The 23,791-nt window shown below is 36.8% G+C and overlaps 1 protein-coding gene and 1 long non-coding RNA gene across 3 annotated transcripts; one reads left to right on the top strand and one right to left on the bottom strand.

Moving 5' to 3' along the window:
• The first annotated feature begins 413 nt into the window (after positions 1-413).
• LOC132127754 (uncharacterized) lies at positions 414-5,692 on the top strand. Of its 2 annotated transcripts, none has more exons than XR_009427591.1 (5): positions 414-1,131; positions 3,885-4,398; positions 4,513-4,583; positions 5,014-5,114; positions 5,232-5,692. It is a non-coding gene; the product is annotated as an uncharacterized LOC132127754 (long non-coding RNA). The 2 variants fall into 2 exon arrangements; XR_009427590.1 differs by having other exon boundaries at positions 416-1,131; positions 3,888-4,398.
• Positions 5,693-6,310: 618 nt separating this feature from the next.
• Positions 6,311-21,386, bottom strand: rnf208 (ring finger protein 208). The gene is made up of 2 exons (XM_059539830.1): positions 20,758-21,386; positions 6,311-8,428 (listed from the first exon to the last, which is right to left on the bottom strand). The coding sequence occupies exon 2, from the start codon at positions 7,442-7,444 to the stop codon at positions 6,659-6,661; it is 786 nt and encodes a 261-aa protein (XP_059395813.1). The 5' UTR covers positions 7,445-8,428; positions 20,758-21,386; the 3' UTR covers positions 6,311-6,658.
• Between the last annotated feature and the right edge of the window lie 2,405 nt (positions 21,387-23,791).

Consider the following 23,791-nt stretch of genomic DNA (forward strand, 5'->3'; position numbering starts at 1 on the left):
GACGTTTTTAAGGAAGACCACTCTTAAAAATTTACTTTAAAAACCTTTTGTCATCCTACAAACAAAGTGGTGTAATGCAGCAGAGCAGAAACAAGAATATAAAATATCGGGGTGGACATTTGGTCACATCTGATCATTGACTTGTCCATGGTGGTTATCTTTTCAATACACACAAGACTGTATGTACTTTCCTCTCAGGATACATACCAACAGGTTCTGTTACTTTGTTTAAGGGCTTTGTGAAAGTTTCGTCATGCTCACAACATGTCTTGACAGATCCACCACGAACATGAGCTCAGGACTTTAGGAATGGCACTGGAAGTGGAGCAGTTGTCAGAGGCTGATTGAGAAGCATATGTCGGAATGTGGGCGGCCCCAGAAAGGTGTTTTTAGCTCAACGTGATATATCGACCTGCAGGTTTCTAGTCAGTTGTGAGAAAATCAAGGTGTTTGAAGAGTTTCACATGTTCTGATTGACTACTGAAAGAAACAGAGCACTGGACAAGATTATCAATGAACCTATATAGGAATTTTGGGAATCTCCTGGAGAGTTGGGCGACCGAAGGCTACCAGGATGTATACTTACAGCCTGGACCTGGTGTGGACAGATTAGATTCCATTTCTAGGCACTACGTCCCACTATCCAATGTAAAATCCGAATCTGAGGACTCTGGATTTGAGACGGTTAGTACAACCAGTCCCTGTCATTCTCACCAGTGTAGTACATTGATGTCTGAGGAATCACAGGCGGTTTTTGGCTCTACAGAGGATGAGGTTCAACCCTCATCCCCGTCTCCTTCTATTTGCTCCTCTTCATCCTCAAGTGTCGATCTCAGCTCTGTGGTTCGAAAAGCGACATGTCTGCAGGTGGAGCAAGCCTTGAGAAGAACAGATTCCCCCTCATGGAGAAGACGGCCACATCAGATGGAAAGGGGGACCGCTGGGCTATGGTATTGCTCTAACACGGCCTCTTTCCCAACCAGACTTCGCTCAAACAGCTCCAGACCACATCATCGGTTCGCTTATCCAAGAAGAACTCATTCACAACCATCAGATCCCAAGAAAGCAGCACTGTACAGAAAATGCCTAAAATTACATCAACATGGCCAACCAGTGCACAGACAGTTTGAGGTGAGAAGTCAACATCTACTGTACTTCCTTTAAAGATGTCTGTTTTCAAACAACTCACAGAATCATATATTGAAATATAGGTTAAAGAAACATTTTTTAATCATATTGTGTTGCTTGATATGCATATGGGTTTTAGTTGTATCAGTTTTATGATTTGTTCTATTTTTATAAGTCTGTTTTTCTTTTTTTTACTTTGCTATTTTTTTCCTATTGTACACTTTGTAACAACATTTGTTGCTTTTAAATATGTTTTATAAATGTTTTTGAATTTTATTTTATTTTATTTGCTTGTGTTTACTTTACATAGAAACTCCTTTGCTAGGGAACAATAGGGTATACTAGGGTTATAGTATCTCTTTATTTGTTATAAAATAATATACTTTTATGATATGTTCCATCAGTCAACACGTGTTTTGTTACCTCATTGTGCACTGCCTCAGATGCACTTGACAAGTACGTGACATACAGTATAGAGCTCATTTGTCATGTCTTACACTTAACATTGGACACTCCACACGCTCCTCACACTTCAAAATTACTTACCTGGTGTTTGCACACATTTTTGTCATATGCATTACAGACTTTTTGTAATTCTGCATGTCTCGGGGGAAACAATGCAAGATGCAAAAACACCTAACATAAGGTTGCGTTTTTGAATTTCTTTAATTTAAGTTTTAAAATAAAAATTCCTATATTTTTATATGATAATCTCACTAGTAACATCACATGATATGGTCAAGGTCAAAGGCATATTGCGCTAAATGCACTTTGACCTGCATCATGTGAGTCTGCATCAAGAGGACAAGAAATTACAAGCAGTCCTTCTTTTATGACTAACTCAGGTACATAATGAGCAGGTTATCCCTTACACATTTAACCCCACTGAAACACGCATTTGATTCTTTCTTGAACACACACAAAGCACATGCACAGTCTAGACATCCTTTTAATGGACTCTGGACTGGATCTGTGTTATGAGTTGCTAAACAATCGTTCTAAGACTGTGGACCGGTCGGTTCAGGTGAGAGAGGAATGACTGGAATGGTGCCATCGGGCTGAAATGAATATGTGGGTGTTGAGGAATGAATGCCACTGATGATAGAGATCTGTGCTGGACTTTTTCGAACGTTATAACTTCGGCGGGAACATGACTCATGATGAAAGATAGCTTTATAGAACTGTAACCAAAACAAAAATTTCCTTTTAATAAGGAAATATCAAATGTCATTTGTGTGTGTGTGTGTGTGTGTCACCAGAGAATGTTTATAGTCTAGTTGTTCTAGTTGTTTTTTGAAACAGTGTCTTGTGGGGCTTGTTGTCACCTAAGGAAGCTGTCAATTAGATTTTATATTTATATTAAGACATACATTTTAAATTAATGTATTTTAATTGTTTATATTTAGGTTACAAATTTTTTACATAACTTATTGTGATGCATATTAGTCAGTCATACATAAATGAAGCAGGTGATATTTATGTTATCATACTAATAAACTGAGTGGTAGCACTTACTGTGTACAGTTATCCAGTCTGCATGTACAATGTATGTGCTTATTTAGCAAGTACAAAAACTGGGTTATAACCCTGAACCTAAACTTAGCCCATGTATTTACGTTATACTGCCCAGTACTTTCTTGAATAAGTACACAAGTACACATACTGTAAAGTATAGTGTAACCAACTGAATGTGTTTTAAATACACTTTAAGCATCTTTCTATATTTATCAATAAATCAAATTTGTTCTTAACTTAACTGGATACTGCTTGTTCCACAGTTATATTTGTTTTCACAATAAACACATTTATGCTCATTTGAATACCTGCAATATTTAAATTAAATATTTTTGAATTTGAAAATATTTAAATTAAATAAAATAGCTGTAAGTAGTTTATAATAAACTATGCCATGATGTTTTTTAGTGCAGAAATCTTACCCGTTTGTAATCTTATAAATATGCATAACATTGTTTGTTAGTTTATGCTAAAACTTTGTAAACTATTTAAAAAACATTTTTTATTGTGCTTCATATACATACCATTTTTTTAATTTAGGCCAAATTTTTTTTGAGTGAAGTGATCACTGTATAAACTCTGAAATGCATTCAGACAAATGGTCAACTCTATAAATAATGTAGATATCAACAGAAATTCTGAAGTGGTTTCTCAGAATAAATGTTATAATTTTCTATAATATTTTTATACATATTTTTTTTTATATAACTTTTATATATTTTTTATACAACATTTTTAATAACATGTCAGTTGACCTGTAAAGGGCCAACATCGTGGTGCTGTCAAAACATTACTCTGAGCAGGAGCTTCTATTAAGCCAGTCGTATCAGTTTGGGGGTGGGACTATCTGTTTGATCAACCAATAGCTGAAAGGGGGAGTGTTCAGGAAAACTAATTTAAAACAGTCAGTCATTGTTTTGTCAGTCTGTTTGGTTATGCTAATAGTACAGAAATTACACACTTCATCTTTAACATTTTTTATTTGCATTCACTTCGTCAGAAGCTCAGCTTCCCTATGTGCTGAGATTTTCAGTTGTTCAAAGCAACTCAGAAAAAAACGCCCATAATCTATTTGGCACTAAAAACAGAGAAATCTAGATTAGAGATCAAGTTTTACATCTTATACAGTTCAAACTGATTAGCTTTTGCCTTTTATACCCCACCAAATTAGATAATAAAAGCTTTACTGTTCCCAGCACTGGGAATCCTAATGAATACAGGTCTTGATCTCTCTGTCTCAGCAGCTTGTGGACAGTAATCAATACAGGCTGGACAAGCTGTCTCCAGGGTTGCTGTACCTGGAGCAGGTGTGCAGGATGCTGGAGAACATTGCAACGCTACAGCAGCAAAACTACTGCCTGCAGAAAGAGGTGGAGAACCTGAAGAGTCAGCATGCTGAAATGGAGGTTAGTCACTGATATATATCTCACAAAGGTTCCTCTTTTAGGTCATATAATCAAGACTTTCCAGTTCTGTCTTGCTTTATGTCAGTTTTCCAAAAGCAGTGTCGTGTGTCAAAATGATTTCTTATTGTTTCCTGTAACCTGAAACCTCATATTTCAAGCACATTAACTCTTCTAAATAAATGTTTTCAGTATGGAAGCTTACATGAGGAGGAAATAAGCTATCATACCAGTCAAGGTTTACAGATTCTGGTTCATGAAGATCCAGCCAGTGAACCGACTCACCCCCAAGAACCCATGGTGTTTCTTGACAGTTCAGATTCTGCCGCTCAGGCAGCTGCAGACCGTCACAGTGAGTCTTCTTGACAGATGAACTCAGTGCAAGTTCAAATTCGTAATTTTAAAAAAAAAATGAAACATTCTGGGTTTGGTGGATGCCTGTTAAAAATAGATGTCGATCCTACAGGACGAACAGGGTTTGTTCAAGATGAACCTATTGCAGAGGTCTTAGTCAAGGAACCTGATAGTAAAGATCCTGTAAGTAAACAGTGAGTGCCAAAAATTCATCATTTACTCACCCTGACATCTTTCGAAATCTGCTGTTCTTTTTTTTATTCTTTTGAACACAAAATGAGTAATAACAGACTGTCCAAGTTGCTTTTCATACAATGAAAGTGAATTTTGAGCATAAATGATTTTAGTGAATAAAAACCTTTGTTGCAGTCTGTTTATCACAGAAATATATTGCAGTGCTTCAGAAGACTTATAAAGTCATTAAGTCATATGTACTTTTATGAGGCCCTGGTTTTAGACATTCTACTAGACTTTTCCTTTTGTGCCCTGCAAAAATAAGACTTGTTTTGAAACAGCACAAGGTTGAGTAAATGAGTTTCATTTTTGGGTGAACCATGAAATGTGGATGTTGCGAGTTATTATAATAGGACTGTTCCTCTATTTGTTGAACCAGCCACCAGGAAAGGAGCACAAAAAGCCGAGTAGAATCAAAAAGCTGAAATTCACATCCTTTACAAGGCAGAAAGCACAACAGTCTGACAGAGAAAGCAAAAGGTAAATTATTTTCTTTAGCTTGACATTATTTTAAGTAATTACTATTTTAACAATTACAGTATGTATCATCAATAAAATAGCATTCGCCGATCTTAATAAATGTACTTTTATTTAAAGCTTTCAGCCTGAGAAGAAAACAAGAACACCAAGCTTTTTCAGTAGGAACAGAAGTATAACGACCCGTCTCTAACATTAATGCCACATTGATGCCTTGTAATGGTGGCATATGCACACCTCCCATTTACCTTGGTATTATAGCACTTTTATATGTATAGCTTGTTTAATCAATTATTTAAGGCTCACTTAAATAAAGTACTGAGTAGTACTAATAGTCTTTATGTACTTAATGGATACTTTTTTTGGGGCAGTGCACTTTATGCACTGTATTTGTTAATATTGTATTGTATTTGCAATGTAAATTACTGTCAATGTCAAGTTTTCATTACCAGATCCATTCATTGTATTATAGTTATTTTCTCTTTTATCATGATCTCTGTCTGTAAACCTTTGCTGCTAAAAGAATTCCTTATTTTGTAATAGTTAGGTGATTTCATAACAAATTGTTTAATATAATAAAATATATAATACACCACATTCTTTGCAAGTTTACATACTCATACATATTTACATTTCTTTAGCAGAATCTGATGTTTTGCATTCTTAAAAAGAAAGATATTGATTTTAAGTATTGCACAGTACAAAATAACAACATTTTGCACACAATGAATTTATGCACAATTATGAGAAAGGCTACAAACAGTAATTGATGTATGACTAAGGATGTATTCACACCAGGAAAATCCACTAGTTCCCCTGCTTTGGTCCAGACCAAATACAATGTTGATTTTTATTGTTTGGTGTGGTTCGTTTTCACACTGCCCTTTTTGCAAGTGAACCAGAAATTGTGAACAAAACCAGACGTGTGCTTAAGATCATCCATTCATTGGTTCATCCATTCAACCGTGCCTGAGTTTGTTTTAAACGGGGGCGAGACCGCCTCTTCAGCTGGGCCTCGGTATGGTTGTTGTATTCACACCTGCCCAAAAGATCCGCACCAAGGGGGGAAACAAACTTGAGTTTGATTCAATAGAACCAAACAAGACAGGTGTGAATACACCCTAAATTTTCCAGATATTAACAGAAAAGCCTAACTTAGCTGGTAACTTAGCAAGTGAAAGTTTAGACCAAACAAACAGTTTGACTTTTAAATTCTTTATTGGTCTTTATCATACCCAGGATAGGGGGAGATAAACTTCCCTTGGCATTCCCATGTAAAGAGATGTCAATGACGAACACATCCAAACAAGAGATCGAGGGCTATAGGGAAATCAGATCATACATAAAATACATTTACTCTGATATTTCATATTTCTGTCTTTGCACACAAGTGTCCTTTTCACTTCAAGTCTGCATAGCATTCTTTGCTATTAAATATACAGATTCATCTGTGACCCTTCGGAGAAGGTGAATGTGTGTGACTCAAGGTTTTCAGATAGTGGAATAGCTTTTGGGATGAGTTGTGCTGGTCATTCACCCTCTCCGTTCTACATGATGCCACAGGAGGAAAGAGGGTTGGCAATTTGGCAAGTGCAAGCTGACTGACAGTATTGGCGCACTGTCTGATAGCAGCTGCGGTCCCCGTCGCTGCCCCACTGCACAGTCCCCGCTGGGTCAGGTGGCAGCCGGCTGAGGATGCTGGTGTTGATGGCCAGCGCGGCTAGCCCGTAGTCGGTGAAGAGCACTGTCTCACGGCGGCAAGTGGGGCAGGAGATGAACTTGTACTTGGGACAGGACTCGTATAAGATCTGCAGGCACTCCTCACACACCGAGTGCAAACAGGACAGGATGCGTGGGCGCTTGCCTGCAAAGTTGTAGGTGTGTCCACAGGTGGGGCAGTCCAGCGGTTCACACGGCATCACTGGGCCTGAGGAGGTGGAAGATGAAGAGGAAGAGGTGGAGGAAGAGCGGAGCACGTACTGGTTGACGATGACGTCGTCCATCTTGTAGTGGAACTGGTGGTAGCAGATGTCGGATGTGCTGGTCTTGCGTTGAGCAAGATAACTGGCTTCCCGGCGGAGGATGGGGGCAGGAGGAGACACTAGGGGTCTGGGTGGAACCACGGTGTTGCCGTTGACCTCCATGGACAGGTCACCACATGCTCGGTTGACGATCACCTCCCCCTCACCTCCTCCATCCCAAGCGACGCGGGGAGGTGGGGCGTAGCGAGGCTGGGTCATGGGGACCGGACACTCACGAGGGAACTTCTCCGATTGGATAATCTTGACAGTGTCCATGGGGATGGTCACAGGTTGGCGCCGCAGGCAGGACATTCACTCCTAGGCTCGGTGTTCTTGGCTAGAGGAACTTGGTGTAGCGTACAGTCCTGGGAAGAATGTCTTCAGTGCACTGGGGGAGGACACTCAGCCATTGCAGGGAACATGAGGACGGATGGGTTTGTCCATTGCGGTCTCAAAGTCCCTCCTTGGTCACGGGCTGTGTCACCCTGAGTCTTTATGTGGCACAGATGGACAACGACTTCCAGCCAGTGCACAGTATAAAAAGCCCTGAAGGACAATAGAGGACTATGTCTTGCTTCAGAGATCACAACAAGTTGCAGTTTGTGGTTCAAGTGGTTATAAAAGTCTTGAGGCAACAACTTACACCCTGTTCACTGATATTGCACCACTGAGAGTTGTTAATTCGATATAACTGGATATTCAGTGATATTATTACTTATAAATGAATTGCTGAACACTTCAAAGTGCATCACACTTAATATCAGAAGATATGTTGGCAATTGTTTCAGTGTTTACACACTTAATATTTTGACATAAATACAGTAAGGACTTAAATACAGAGTACCTTGAAGAGAATCTTAGGATCTTACTAAGAAATACTGTTTAGCTTAATACTGTTGTTAACCAAATGTCCGTAGACTTTCTCATAAGTTGCCTAATGAGTTTCAGAAGGGAACTGATGCAACTAATGTCACAACCTTCTTCCTGTTTCAGGTCCCCGTTGTGGTATGACGCTGCCCTGTTTTTGCTTCCCCTTGTGATTGGCTATGCTTACACCTCCCTGACCTTTGTTCTGATAAGCTTTTCAGGGAGGTGCTCATGTGGCATTGGAAAGATCTGGAAGGTGTTCAGAAATCCTTAAGGGTCTGCGTTGAGCTTGACAGATTGTGCGTCAACTCTTTGGTGACGTGACAGGTCCGAAAGTGTCTCAGGAGTCTTGCCAGACCTTCCTTGCTTCCAGCACTTTTCCCAAAGTGGTGCAGATATGCAGACTCATAGGTAGTGCTGTTTCTGTTCCTGGAGGGGAAAAAATAAAACAGTTCAGATGATGCTAATGCAAGGACACAGCTCAGCCTTTTCCAGGCCATTTGCCTGTACTCTTGGGAACAGTGTCTAAAAAGTGTCCTGTCATCTAGAGCTAAGAACACAGCAATGGGGAAAATCTGATGAAGAAACTTTAAGAGCTGATTCTGTGCAAAAGACTGTGATCTGCGCAACATGTCCATTCACAGCAGAAATCTGGAACCCTGCAGGATCTTTTCCAGTCTAAAAAACTGTCTTGCTCTATCTGCCAGCTGCCTTCTGCGGCCCTGTGGGGCATGGGCACTGTGGAGGAAGAGGCTGAGGACCTGACCACACAACAATCTGTACTTCTGCTATGACCCTATACATGTATTACAACACAACACATCACTGCAGAAGCCAGCAACTCTAAAATGGCTGCAAGTGCTTATTTGAAGTCAGTTGTGAAATACTGTTCGCAACCTATTTTACTTTCATAATGTGGTATATTTCAGTGAAACAGAGTAGTCAATGAGAAAAAATTAATTATGGATTTTATTATGCATAAATTGTTTGGAAGCTAAAAAGTGGGCGTGGCTTACCAAAATAAAGATTATGAAGAGAAACACTGTTTTTCTTTAAAATAATACATGCATAGCCTACCAATATACTGTAATATGCATGTTCTGATTTCATGTTGACTTGTTCATGTTGGTTTCATGTTGAATGAGCTTGTGCTATATTTACATTTAAGATATTTTGTAGACATTCTTATCCAGAATGATACAGCGTGAGTAGTATTGTGATATATTTAGGAATATATTGTCAACAGCTAAAAGGAAGATGTAAGGCATGACGCACAACCTCTTTTTTTTCGTGACACTGTACTCACAATGTACAATAACATGGTTTGAGTATCGCACTGTTTTTATAAAAGTATTATAGAATTCTATTAAAAACACTAATGAATTTTTCAGCTTTGTATGCTATAGTATACTGACCAATAAGCATCCAGGACCAGAATCTGTTTCAGTTTTGTTTCAGTAAGTCATTTTTGGTTAGATGGGCATGTGAAATGGTGTGACAGTTTTAAAACGGAGTTATCTGAGATAAAAATGTGGTTAGATGTGGTTTGTGATTGTGTGTGAGCTTTATTAACAGTGGTGAGCACACTGACATATCTGTAATAGTTCTCTGCACGCTATGCAAGATGTGATGATAGAGAATGTACTAGAGAGAAAAAATGAGAGGGAGGGAGAGAGAAGCAGAGAAAGAGGAAGCTGACCTACATGCAGCAGAAAAAGGTAGAGAGAGAACATGGGTCCTTTTACTCAACATCCACACTGTGCTTGTGATCTTTTGTGATAAAATAGAACACTTCCATTATAATTAACAAAGCTGCTTACACTGCATGCGCGTGACAGCACTTTAATGAATATCACAGGAGCATCTAGTTTTGTCGCATCACAGTGCTCTGCTCGCTTGCAGAGTCGAAGAGGAATGGTACATTCATGTTGGAATTACCATAATTACCAGATTCTGATTAGTAAAAACAGTCTTTGGACTTGTAATTACACATTGGAAACTCTGAAATTAATGAAAGCCTGTGGTGAGATTATATAAAAACTAATGGTAGTGACATCAACACGGATAATAAAACAAAGTAGTCCATATAGAGTATGCATTATTTTCCAAGCCTTCTGAAGCTAGACCTATATGAGAGCACTGTTAAAGGAACAAAACAAATGTAAGTAATAATTTTTGAAAATTATTAAAAATTACCTAAAAATTTATCCCTGCTTATTCAAGGCAGTTACATAGCTACTGCTATACATTTATAGCATTCGAACATGCATGCCGATGTTTGCGATCTTGCTGTTAATGACAATCACACAGACTCTCTTTTTATTGAGATAAAAAATGACAAAGGTAAAAGCATTATTGCGGGCGTAATTTACCGCTCCCCAGATTCTGACTTAAATATTTTTAATAACAAATTTGAAGAAATATTTTTACACATAAATAAATTAAATAAAGACTGCGTCCTCCTTGGAGACTTTAATATTGATGTCTCCAAGGACGATGCAGCCAAAAACGACTTCATTAACATACTACACTCCTCCTCTTTCTTTCCAACTATAAATATATTTACAATATATTAATATATTATATAGTCACAAATAATTCTACAACTGTTATAGACAATATTGTCACAAATATACGAAATGTTAAGCTTGAATCAGGAGCTTTACTTTCTGATATAACTGAACATTACCCAACAATATTGTACTTTAATCTTGATTACAAATGTTTACCTTCATGTCAACTGGTAAAAATTAAAGTAGTAAACGACAGAACAATGCATCAACTTAAGGCAAGTCTGCAAGCTAAAGCATGGAACACGGTTTATTGCTGCTGCGATCCTGACACTGCATATGATTCCCTGGTAAATGAAATAACAGATTCCATTCACTGCTCCATTCCTTTAAAAACTGTCACACGCAGTAGGGCAGAACACAAACCCTGGCTAACAAGGGCAATCTCTAACTCCATCAAACAAAAAAATAAACTTTACCAAATATATGTTAAAAAACCAAATATAGAGAATAAAACTTAATACAATGTTTACAAGAATAAACTGGTATATATAATCAGGAAAAGCAAATATAGTCACTATTCTGAACTTATAAAAACCTCGCAGGGAGACTCCAAGAAATCATGGAAAGTGCTGAATAATGTTTTGAATAGGGGCCATAAAGACACTGTGCTCCCAGACACAATAAATAATACTGATCTTGCAAATGAATTTAATAATTACTTTGTATCAATAAGGGCTAATCTCTCAAAAAACATAACTCAACCACACAGTGTCTCTTACAAACAATATATGTCAGGCAACTATCCAAACTCCTTCTTCCTAAAGCCTAGAGACACTACTGAACTGCATAATATCATAATGGCTCTGAAGAGCTCAAATTCTGCTGGAGAAGATGAAATTAGCAGTAAAATATTAAAAAGTATTGCCAAAGAAATAATTGAACCACTTACACACTGTATTAATCTCTCACTGCTCACAGGAACTGTTCCCAAAATGACAAAAATTGCAAAAATAATTCCGATTTTCAAATCTGGTGATAAAAATGACATAACAAATTATCGTCCCATATCCATCTTACCAACTCTTTCCAAAATATTGGAAAGAGTGGTTTATAATAGACTTATTAATTATCTTAATACACTGAACATACTCAACCCATCCCAGTATGGCTTTAGAAAAAAACACACCACCTGTATGGCGATCCTTGATCTTACTGAAAAGATCAATGATGCCATTGAAAAGGGGGAATATGGTATCGGTGTATTCTTAGACCTTTCAAAGGCCTTCGATACCATCGACTTCACCATACTACTGTACAAATTGCACCATTATGGAATTAGAGGCCAACCACTGAATTGGTTCAAGAGCTACTTACACCTGAGGCAACAATATGTAACTATTCACGAACAGACACCAGAAAACAAACACATTAAATATGGTGTTCCACAAGGATCCATATTAGGTCCTATCCTCTTTATTATTTACATTAATGACTTGGAAAATTCCTCAAAGATCCTCCATAAAGTAATCTTTGCAGATGACACTAACTTGTTCCTATCACACAAAAATGAATTTGAACTTCAACAACTACTCAACAAAGAGCTTCAGAATGTGGATAACTGGTTCAAAGTAAATAAACTATCCATAAACACCAGTAAAACCAACTACATAATATTCTGTCCAAATAAAAGACAACGTAATTTCGAGGATTCAAATTTCCAGATCAAAATAAAACTAAAAAGGAACTAAAGAGAGTGAAGATGACTAAATTCTTGGGTGTCTTTATAGATGATCGCCTAAACTTTAAACACCATATTGAAAAAAAAGCTATCAAAATATGTTGGTCTGTTCTTTAAGCTTAGACACCTGCTTCCCCACGCAATACTACTTACTCTTTACAAAACCCTCTTTGAACCCCATTTAAATTACTGAAATATTATATGGTGCAATACTTATCCCACTCACCTAAAAAATTTTGAAATTCTACAAAAAAAAAATCATTCGTGCCATATCATGGTCTGATTTCAATGCTCCAACTCATTCTATTTTCTCTAGGTACGGTCTTTTAAGACTTACTGAATATAATATATTTCACAATGCATGTACTATGTATCAGGTGGTCTTTGGTTTGAATAACAGTCTATGTGAGCTTGTTCCCATCCGCTATCCCTGGCACACTTACCTCACTAGAAACACGCACATTATTACTGGTAAAAAAACGGAGATTAAAAAGCACTGGTATGAGTGTAGTGTGCCGGGGACCGCGGATCTAGAATGAGCTGGATGAAAATTTGAAAAACTCAAGCTCTATTTTTTTCATCTTCTTCATTTATATGTTATTTTCATACAGTACACACTTACTCACACTGTTGGTGACAACCACATGTACTTATCGAGTCTTATTGTCTGTATGAACAAGAGGCCATATCTATTCTTAAACTAGTTATGAATATCGACTGTAACAGTGAGGGACTAAAGTAAATATCAAAGATGGCGACTTCAAAAACACTGGAAATTCTTATGACAGTTGATGTTCAGTTGATGGTGCATTCACCTGACAGCAGCTTTATAGCCGAGTGGAGAGTGAAGCGTGTCAGTCTGACAGAAGAGGTTTGCAGAAAATGCAGGTGCATGTAAGTTCGGTTGTCACTCCCAAAAATGAACTGTGAGTGTGAACTTAACTGTATTAAACACATAAATACAGATCTGACAACCATATTCTGTTGCTGCATGAACGTGACCATAATGGGCTTTATTTTTTCTTCAATGTTTTTTAAGACAATAGAAGAATTAGTATAATGTACAGTATTTTGCTGTCCACCGAGATATTTGTGTGCGAATATGTGTTTTTCCTGCTGAGATTCTGAAGCATGCAACCAACTGACACATTTATATCCCACAGGACATGAGAAGCCTTCAGACAGTAAACACTGAAAGAAAATCGCAGAGAACTTTACTGCAAGCCGAGTGACTGTTTTCAAGTCTAAGTGGATACATTAATTTACAATTATTCTCACGGTTGTTAGTACATCACATGTCAATGGACAATGCTGGCATTGCAGATATAACATATACAATGTATTTACCTTAAGAATGTATTTCAGCAGTCAAGAAATAAGTCATTTACCACAGGAATCAAACGCGGCTATGATTCACGCATGGCGTGAATGCGCCGTAAGCTAGATTGTCTATTTATGGCGTCTCTCCACTATCTGTGTTCTTCTTTCCTCCTCCCCCATTCATCCATTTCTGAAGATTCGCACTGTTCTCCACCCACAGCCGTGGACCTTCACTCACACACACTCTGGAACATGTGCAGGCGAGCGCACGAAAACACGCTTGTTTTGAACCAGCTCCTTGACGTTGTTGTGACCATTCTGACCTAATAACTAGTCATCATAACCTCTCTTTATTCTATTTCCCAGCTCTCTCATTGGTTTAGCTGCTTTCAATGATTTAAATAGGATGCGGACACAGGATGTGTCATCAAACCGTCCTCCATTTTCTGGAGGTCACAGAAGCACCGATCAGCCAGTAACTGTCAGTCACATTCATTTGAGTTGCCACGGCACCGCAGAGCTGCGAGGCAGAGCCAAAAATAACCACACGCTCTTACTGGTTCACACACACACACACACACACACACACAAAGGTGTGAATAAGCTTTCTGACATCAGCGTAGTCAGCTGGTGCATGGGCGTTGGAAACCGTGAGATGTGATGAGTGAAATTATTCTCAAGCCTTCAGACATTTCTATTTAGAGATAGTCAGTTATACGGGGGAAAATTATATACATATATATATATTTATATATATATATATATCTCTCATGAGTCTTTTATGCTCATCAAGGTTATATTTATTTGATCGAAAAGCAGTAATATTGTAAAATATTATTACACTTTTATTAATAATATTGGTTTCCTATTTAAATATACTTTAAAATATTATACTTTAAAAGTTTTCACAATCTATTACTCTAGACTTCAATGTTACAAGCTCCTTCAATTATAAAATGCTTATTTTGTGTATAATTTAATGTTGAAACTTTTGTGCTGCTTTATTTTATTTTTTTTGGAACCTGTGATACTTTTTTCTTAGAATTTTTATTTTTTTAATTTTTAGAGGAATAAAATGTTTAAAATAACAGCACATTCAAAATAGAAATATTTTCTCAGTTTACTATTACTTTTATTTAACACATCTTTGCTGAATAAATGTATTAATAGAAAAAAAGAAAGAAAGAAAATATTTACTGACCCCAAACTTTAAATAGTAGTTTATATTGTAACCTATAATTCATATTTTGAATTTTTGATTATAAATCAATTCAGCTTCAACTCAAAGCAGAAAATTCAGCTTTGCTTCTCAGGAATAAATTAAATTTTAAAATATATTAAAATAGATTTTAAATTGCAATAATATTTCACATAAATACTTTATTCTGTATTTTTGATAAAATAAATGCAGCCTTGATGAGCAAAAGTGTCTTCTTTAAAAAACATTAACTTACTGATCCCAAACTTTTGATTGATATATATATATATATATATATATATATATAAAATTGCATTAAAAATACTGCATAAATTATTACATCAGACATTAAATAAACATGTCAACATTAGCATTAAAAAAGATCTTGTAACTGTGACATGAGTCTAGTGCTCTCCAGTGTACATATGTTCTTTTTGCACTGTGTATCGATTAATCTGTTTGTTTGTTGGTCTCTCATTGCACACAGGATTTCATATTTGATAAGTCAAGCTCCTCCGTTATGTAAGAGGCTCATGAGAGAGACAGACAGCAGATAACATACTAAAGCAGGCCAACAGTCTGCTGCCCTGTACGGCACTGCTGCGCTTAATGAAATCATGTGTGTTCACCCTGTCAGCACAAAACATGATGAAGAGAGGCAGAGAGGATGAGGTAGAAACAACAAATAACTGAGATGAGCTGGGCTGAGATTTCCAGAAGCATGGTAAGCCAATGGTCTCTATGATCTCTATGGCCCCTATCATCCAAAAATGAAAATTTGCTGAAAATTTTCTCAGAAATGTAGCATTGCATCACTTGCTAAGCAATGGATGCTCTGCAGTGAATGGGTGCCGTCAGAATGAGAGTCCAAACAGCTGATAAAAACATCACAATAATCCACAAATAATCCACAACACTCCAGTCCATCAATTAAAGTCTAGTGAAATGAAAATCTTTTTGTAAGACAAAAGAAATAAATCATCATTTAAACCAATGCTTCTGGCTAAAATACGAGTCCTCTATCCATAATGTTTCTTTCTACAGAAAGAAGTTGTCTTGTCTAAATAAGGAGAGAAATTTACATGCTAACATCTTCTGTGACATTTTTTTGGTTGCTTATTTTGTATTCCTGCGGTATCTCACTGTAGATGATTGAAATCTCATTGCTATAAATAATGTGGAGTCAATATTACTCAGTAATAATTAAAATGCTCCATATAATTACTTTTTTTTAACACTTAATACAAGAATATGTATTATGAAGACAGGCTCAGTTACTGAATGCACTGAGTCAATGACATTCTTAAGTTCATTCAGAACCTTATCACATTGTCAAGACATCACATTCCAGCACATTCTGGCACCACCGTGACATAAAAACACATTCATATAACTGCCCTTCCCCTATTTTTCCAAGGATATAATATTTATTATTGTATTCTAGTTTAATATGACGAAACAAATAAACGAATAAATTTGTGGGCGTAATACCTCAAACCCGTAAAACCTCTGTTTATCTTTGGAACACAGTTTAAGATATTTTAGATTTAGTCCGAGAGCTCTCAGTCCCTCCATTGAAGCTGTGTGCACAGTATACTGTCCATGTCCAGAAAGGTAATAAAAACATCATCAAAGTAGTCCATGTGACATCAGAGGGTCAGTTAGAATTTTTGAAGCATCGAAAATACATTTTGGTCCAAAAATAACAAAACTTACAACTTTATTCAGCATTTTGGACCAAAATGTATTTTCGGTTCGGAACAACATGAGGGTGAGTCATTAATGGCATAATTTTGGGTGAACTAACCTTTTAATGTCTAAAATGAACATCAGTGAATAGGATCATTTGGGCTGCTGCATAGTATTGAAAATTATAGCCAATTTAAGCATTGTTTTATTGAACTAGCATTGGCTTCTTTCTGGGAAACAATACGACTGCTTTCCACGATCCAATCAAATCCTGATGGATAAAATCGAGTCCTGCCATCATTTTTTCTCACAAAAAAAAAAGTTATATTACAGAAGCGAAAATCACTTTAAAACGCTGAAAATCATCCATCTGAACAGAGTGTGATATAAAACACAGAAAGCATGTAAACAGATGGATGCACGGTCATCAAAATATCTAGAACATTCCTGTGCTCATATCCCACTCACTCCCACTAACACACACACACACACACACACACACACACAATGCACAACAAAAATACACACAGGTACCACCCAGCACATTCCACAAGCACATCTCTCCCCACCACCCGTCTCTGTCTCTGTCTCTCTCTCTCTGGATGCATTTCACCTGTGCAGTGAGACTGTCAGCAAGAGGGGCAGCATGTCCTGTGCCAGCGATGCTATCAGCTGTTGACCTCTGTCTCACAAAGCCTGTCCTGAGCCCTGCCCTTACGACTGCAGGCAGTCTCACATATGGGGATCTCATTCATGTTTTTACATGAAGTGTATGTACTGTAATATCAACAACTGACAGCATCTAGAATGCAAACCCATGTGTGTTTAACAGTAAACAAAGAACAAAAACTAAAAGTCTTAAACAGTTTTTTTTTCAAATAATGAAATATTGTCATTTTTTAATGTTTATTTATACATTCAATATTATCCAGTATCCCCACTTAAAGCAGATAATACTATATAGCAAATATAGCAACAATATAAAATAAACAAATATAAACAATATGAGTGTTGTTTACATTAAATGTAAACAATATTATCGCCCAGCTCTAATCTGCTAAATTCGATTGTAAGGCATGAAAACATTATGATATTATAAATATTAACATTATGATTGTCTCTAAATCTGCTTTGAAAGCACTAATCATATAAATGATAAAGTCATTTGCATTCTTATTATCATCAAACCTGAACAAATATAGAATGCAGGTGAAACAAATGCAACCAGATATATTTTTTAAATGTCATTTATGGATTTGAGAGGGGATAATTATGCATATTATTTTAAATATTTCCACATCATGTAGTTGAATAGAACTGTGCTTTTTACTGAAAATTTGTTATTGATCATGTCGGCTAGAAAAAAATTTGTATCAGTATTTAGTCATTTAAAAACTTAAATCTAAATGGAATTGTTATCAATAATTTGATTTAAATATGTAAAGTTGATTCGCCCTATTTTCTAAATGCATGTTATTGATTTTATTGTCATTTATTTATTTTTGATTTCTTATGTTGAAACTTATTCAGCATATGCTGAATTACCCAATCATTTCATCCTCATTAACCTGTGCTCTTTTCTTGAGATCTGCCTCCAGCCAATCAGCAACTGATAGATCAGATGACTCCACCCTGCATTTTTCTATAATCAGGCGTGATTCATAATGCAGAAGAAAAGACTTATTGCTACAACTGAAATGATTTAATAAAACACAATTTTATGGAAATTTGCAATATCATGTGTTCACGTATTTATTTTACAATTGCACGAAGATATACCAAGCAAATAGCGAAAAGACCATTGTTTTCTAAATCCACCAATGGCATCGCAGGAACCACCAGCATACTAATGTGAGAGTTAAAAGAAACGTAATATAACATTGGTAGTTTATTAATCTTCAAAATGTTTCTCTGGTCCTAATCATTAAATGTAGCCTATCACTGTAATACTTGACCTGTGTTTTTAATCATAATGGTTTACAAAAAATTTCTGAAACCATTTCCTTTTCACATTAGTTACGTTTTTCTTTATCTGCTTTCTAAGAAATAAGATTACAAGCAATGATGATTAGATTCTATGAATATGTGCTTATCTTCTGTAATTATTTATTAATCTTGTCTGATCGTGAAGTGTTGATTATTTACCTGTTTAAAAACCTATGAATGCTTGGATTTACTTCATTCATGCAGTAGTTTATTTTAAAAGTTTACCATTTTAGATGCTGTCGACTTTGTACAGATGAAAATGCAGATGTGTTACTAACTAATATTAATGAGATCACGATGGCATTTAAAGGAGGCTTTTGGCTGTATTATAAATCTACAAGAACAAGCACAATTCTGTGTTGAATCGTGCATAAATCAGCTCAAGATGAAGCAGATGAAGTCGTGAGATGGTTCTGGAAGATAAAATGATGGATGGATATCATTGTCTTGTACTATGTGTTTCTTTGTGTTAGAAATAGCAGTTGTGTGTGTGCCGATCTGCTGAAGAGAATGCAGGTCATGCTTGTTTTAGTGAGGAGGAAGCAGTGTTTAATAATTCAGTGGCTGTCATTCAGAGCAGGCGTCAGCCATTTTACCCACAGTTCATTTACGAGAGAGACGGTTTGTTCCCTTAGCCTCTGTTAACGTAGATCACCTAGTCCTCTCCACAAGACATGTCACAAAGATCATTACTGACAATTTTAGAAACTGGCCGATTGCGAGAAAACAACACAACCAATTAGCTTAGAAAGGTTAGCATTAGCAGAGTGACATAAACAAGCTATTAAATATCACAAAACATTAGCTAATCGTTGAACTTAACTTATTTTACCACTACAAACATGGATTTTTTACACAACTATGCAAAATAATCAATGAACCAAAGATCCCTTGTCAAAACATTGTAAAGGAATGCTAATATCTCCATTTAATGCTATTTTCTATTCTAAAGTAATGCTAGGATTTCTGTCATATTTTGGAAGCAATCTTAAATGGGATGAAAATAAGAAAGAGTAATGTAAGGACCCGATAGACTGGAACTGTTTCTTGAGGAATTTCTTATAGCAATTTCAGCTTAAATCTTAATGAAGTGCAACTGGAATTTATATCATAATTTGCTTATTCAAATATTATATCATATTATATCAAACAAGAATCTTCTAGCATTTGATTTTAAGAAGGTTTTGAAGAATTCATTCACACCAAGCCTAACAATATCATTTATCAGTACAAAGTCATTATTTTGGGCTGATGTTGGCATGACCTCAGGTGCACAGACACATATTGATGGAAAGTATTGATTGCTAAATCTCCATTGTGTCAGGAAGCTGAAGCTACAGTTCAGGAAGCAAACAGGGACTTCTGGGTGTTTGGTCAAGGTTTTCGGCACTTATTAGTATTCTGAGAGTGTGTTAGCAGTTTTTAGTGCAGTGTCGTGGGAGGGGTGCGCCAGCAGCGGCGGTTATGCAATCAGAGCAACATACGCAGCGCACTGACTGCAGCGCTCGTGCATGCAACACACAAACTCGCAAGCACAGCTCCTTCTCTGTCTTCTCTGACCACACATGTGGGTTAGTATGTGTGTCGGTGTGTAGTAGTCCCATGTGATCAGATGCCCACTCAGATAATGTGAGTCATTGATGGAATCTGTTTGTGTGCACATGCAATCATCAACTGCAACCTGGCCGATTCCACAACATGGTGAACACAGCCACACAAGAATAGAAAGGCAAGTCTTGCGTGAGGATGTGGGACCCAGAAATGCAAACATATGACCCACATGCAAATATATGCTTGCTTATATAAATGTAAAAAAACATTTATTATATATATTTGTTTTATATATCTTATATATACATTTATACATTATATATATATATATATATATATATATATATATATATATATATATATATATATATAAAACACTATAATATTATATAATCTAAATATGTATAATGTATGTGCTGTATAAATATTTAAGAATATATATTTATCATATAATATATATCTATACATCACAAATGTTTTTTAAATTAATTATTAATAATATTTTATTTATTTATTTAAAATTATTATAACAACCAATAATACATTTTCTGAATTTTTTGTTCGATTAGGTAAAGGAAACTTTTGTATGAAATTAAATTAAGGAAAAACATTCTCATTTTGCATGAACATTTAATACATTTACATTTAAGATAGGATAATTTAAATACAAATACATTTAAGATAAGATGCACATGCAAAGATAAACTCAAATGAGCATAACGACCATAAAACACTAACAATACAGCCTTTTAGGCATCCTTACCTGTATTTAGTGACGAGTCTCTAGATTTGGATGAGTGGTGTTGTTAATTCATGAGATCTTGCTATCTTTCTCACATGGGGACACAAAGTTCCTGTGATTCTGCTGCTGTCTCAGGCTAACTCGTCCCTCCGAGCGCTGCCCATCACAGTAGATGCTCCTGTTGCATGCGAGAGGATGGAGGAAAGACTTTCCTGCCTGTCTCCGAGAAGGATGGATGGAAGGGTGGAGGATGGGAAAGATGGAGGACGAGATGTCAGATGCGTCATTAAGCACTGTTCTGTTCTTCTTTTTTCCCACGATGGGCTCTTTTGGTCCAGTGTTGGTCTTGGTCAGTCATTCACTCATTCATTCAGTCACCCAGTCAGTTATGTAAGAGGATTCTTGGATCCACACTCTGTCCGTCCTCTTCTTACTGGGAATTCACAATCGTATGCTATTTCTTTGCAATATCTTTCAATGAGACCATTTCTCTTTTCCTGTCTTCCCCCCCTCTCTCTCTCTGTCAGTGAGAGCAAACACTCATACACACCCGCACACACACTCTCTGACTCACGAATGCATGTTCTGCCTCTGTTTCTGTGAGTATCTCGACTCTTCCTCCTTGCAGACTCTCTTTCTCTCTCTCTCTCTACCCCTCTCTGCTGCAGTGCCTCTGCAGGCTGGATCACGTTTTCAGTAGGAAAAAAAATCTAGCCAATCAGAGCCCCCAACTCATCCCCCCTCCCATTGCAAGCTCTCTTTCTCTCAGTCTCCATCCATCTCTTTGTTTTACTCTGCCTCAAACAGCGTACAGATGCAAGCACACGCACGTGTGTTTTGTGTGGTTTGTCATTGTATTCATTCTGGATCATTCTCACGCATTGAGCTCACGGCCCACAGAGACATTATAAACAACCAGGTGAAAGATGCCGTACAAACACATACAATAGAAATTATGATGCTGAAAGGATGGCAATTAGCTTGTGATGTTTTATTAAAAATGGTGTGCAAAACAGCTGTAAGTTGTTCAAGGATAGTAGGTTTATGGTAGTGCATTATTTATCAGCATGGAGGATTCTGGGATGTGGGGATTGTGTTATATAACAGACCGAGATTTTCATTCGTTTTTAGCTTTGCACATGTCCTTGTGCTGTCCTACTCATAATCCACAGCTCTAAGAGGGAAATTGTGTATTTACGTATGTTTATGTGTGAACATGTGAGTCCAAAACATGCCATATTTATGTCGTAAGCAGTTTGCCCTATTGCAAGCTAGTTGTAAGGATGTTCTATATCAAAATAGTCTCACCCTGAAGTATCTATGACATTCTGGACACAAGATATGACTTTGGTCATTCAGTATAAGTCCTTTTTCCTGCCTTTTTAGCACAAACAAGGAGAAGCTTGTGAATACTGTCCTTGAAAAAGCCTCACATTTTGAAGTTTCATTCATATCTGATGAATTTTACACTGAAGCGTGTAGTTTAAGGACATGTGTATGGTTTCATAGAATAAAAACATCCTCTAGCTGTTTCTGGCAGTTGTGTTTGTAGAAGCTCAAGCTAACCTTGCTCCCCCTGCAGTACGACACATAAAGTAGACATGCAGTCCAGTGTTTCTGCAGGCAATTCATCAAACACACACACGCCATTCACAAAGCATTTAATACGCACAAAGTGTGAACAAGGAATATTTTAATTTATTTAGAGTACAACTAGCTTCATTAACAGGATGGAGCTAGCTTTATCACAAATGCTTTTCATTTGTCAGTTTGAGGGAAAATTCATTTAACCACTATTAACCCGTCAATGTGTGGGAAGATTTGCATAACATTACCAAAATGTTCACGCAAAGAAAGAAGGCGTAACTTCTCGCTGTTGCCGCTGGCACCATGTCATGTAGACGCTGTGTGTCTCGTTGTGAAAGCGAAACTACTTTGTTTGGTCTTCCAAAAGAGGACACAATTAGAGATCAGTGGTTAAGTTGTATTTACAACACTGTGCCAGAACAGTTCAACCCAAATATTCAGATGTATGCAGCACATTTTACAAAGGACTGTATCCTGAACCTAGGAAGGCTGTGCACAAAGGTTGTTTCTATAAAGTGGGGCAATTACAACTTTGCAGGGATAACTTTGCAATGATAACTTTGCAATAGCGCTTCTGACTCACAGCCTGTAAGTATGTTTTCATAATTAAAAGATTTGCTACTGATGTTTCAAATGCTAGTTTTAAGCAGTCTAGAGTAGCACTTGTTGTTGATTGCAATGGATAGCTGGCCAATCAGTGTACACCTCGCTTTTCAGAACAATTAACTTTGTAAAATATCAGATAAGCGGGGCAAAGAGGAGCAAAATAATGTGTTTTTTGAACCTTAAACCACATAAACACATTGCATTACACTAAATACACAAAATTATGTTCTTTTTAGCAATGTCATATGACCCCTTTAAGAAACTAGATAATTCAAAAGAAAAGAAGGTACAAAAAGCTGTTGCTGAGGTGGTAACCTTTTAAAATATATTAATATTTATAATTCTCAAACCCCTTTGTTTGAAGCATGGTCACGAAAAATCTTCATTTGAAGGGCTATCTGGCCCTTTCCCCAATGCCTACACCTACTCCTCCAACCAAAAGAGAATCACATGAAACAGTGGCAGGGGTAAGTATAGGGGTAAGGTGTAGAAATGGGATTAGGCCTAAATGCCGACTGGAGTCAGACAGGAGTCCAATCAATGAAATGAGAATAAAGGTGTGGTTTAGAGCTAAATTAACTCATATAAACACCCAAACAGTCAGTGTGCTATTCACAAGCAGCATTAGCTGAAGTGAACCATGCCTCACAAAAAAAAAGAGAGATCTCAGAAGACATATGATCAAGAGTCGGTTACATTTATGCATTTAGCAGATGCTTTTATCCAAAGCGATTTACAGTGCATTCAGGCTATACTTTTTTTTTTATTTTTTATTTTTTACCAGTATGTCTGCTAGTTGTTGATATGCATGTTGCTGGAAAGGGTTACAGAGTAATCTAAAAAACTACTGTCCACTGCCCAT

The sequence above is a fragment of the Carassius carassius genome, chromosome 45 (assembly GCF_963082965.1).
Source record: "Carassius carassius chromosome 45, fCarCar2.1, whole genome shotgun sequence".
Classification (NCBI taxonomy): domain Eukaryota; kingdom Metazoa; phylum Chordata; class Actinopteri; order Cypriniformes; family Cyprinidae; genus Carassius; species Carassius carassius.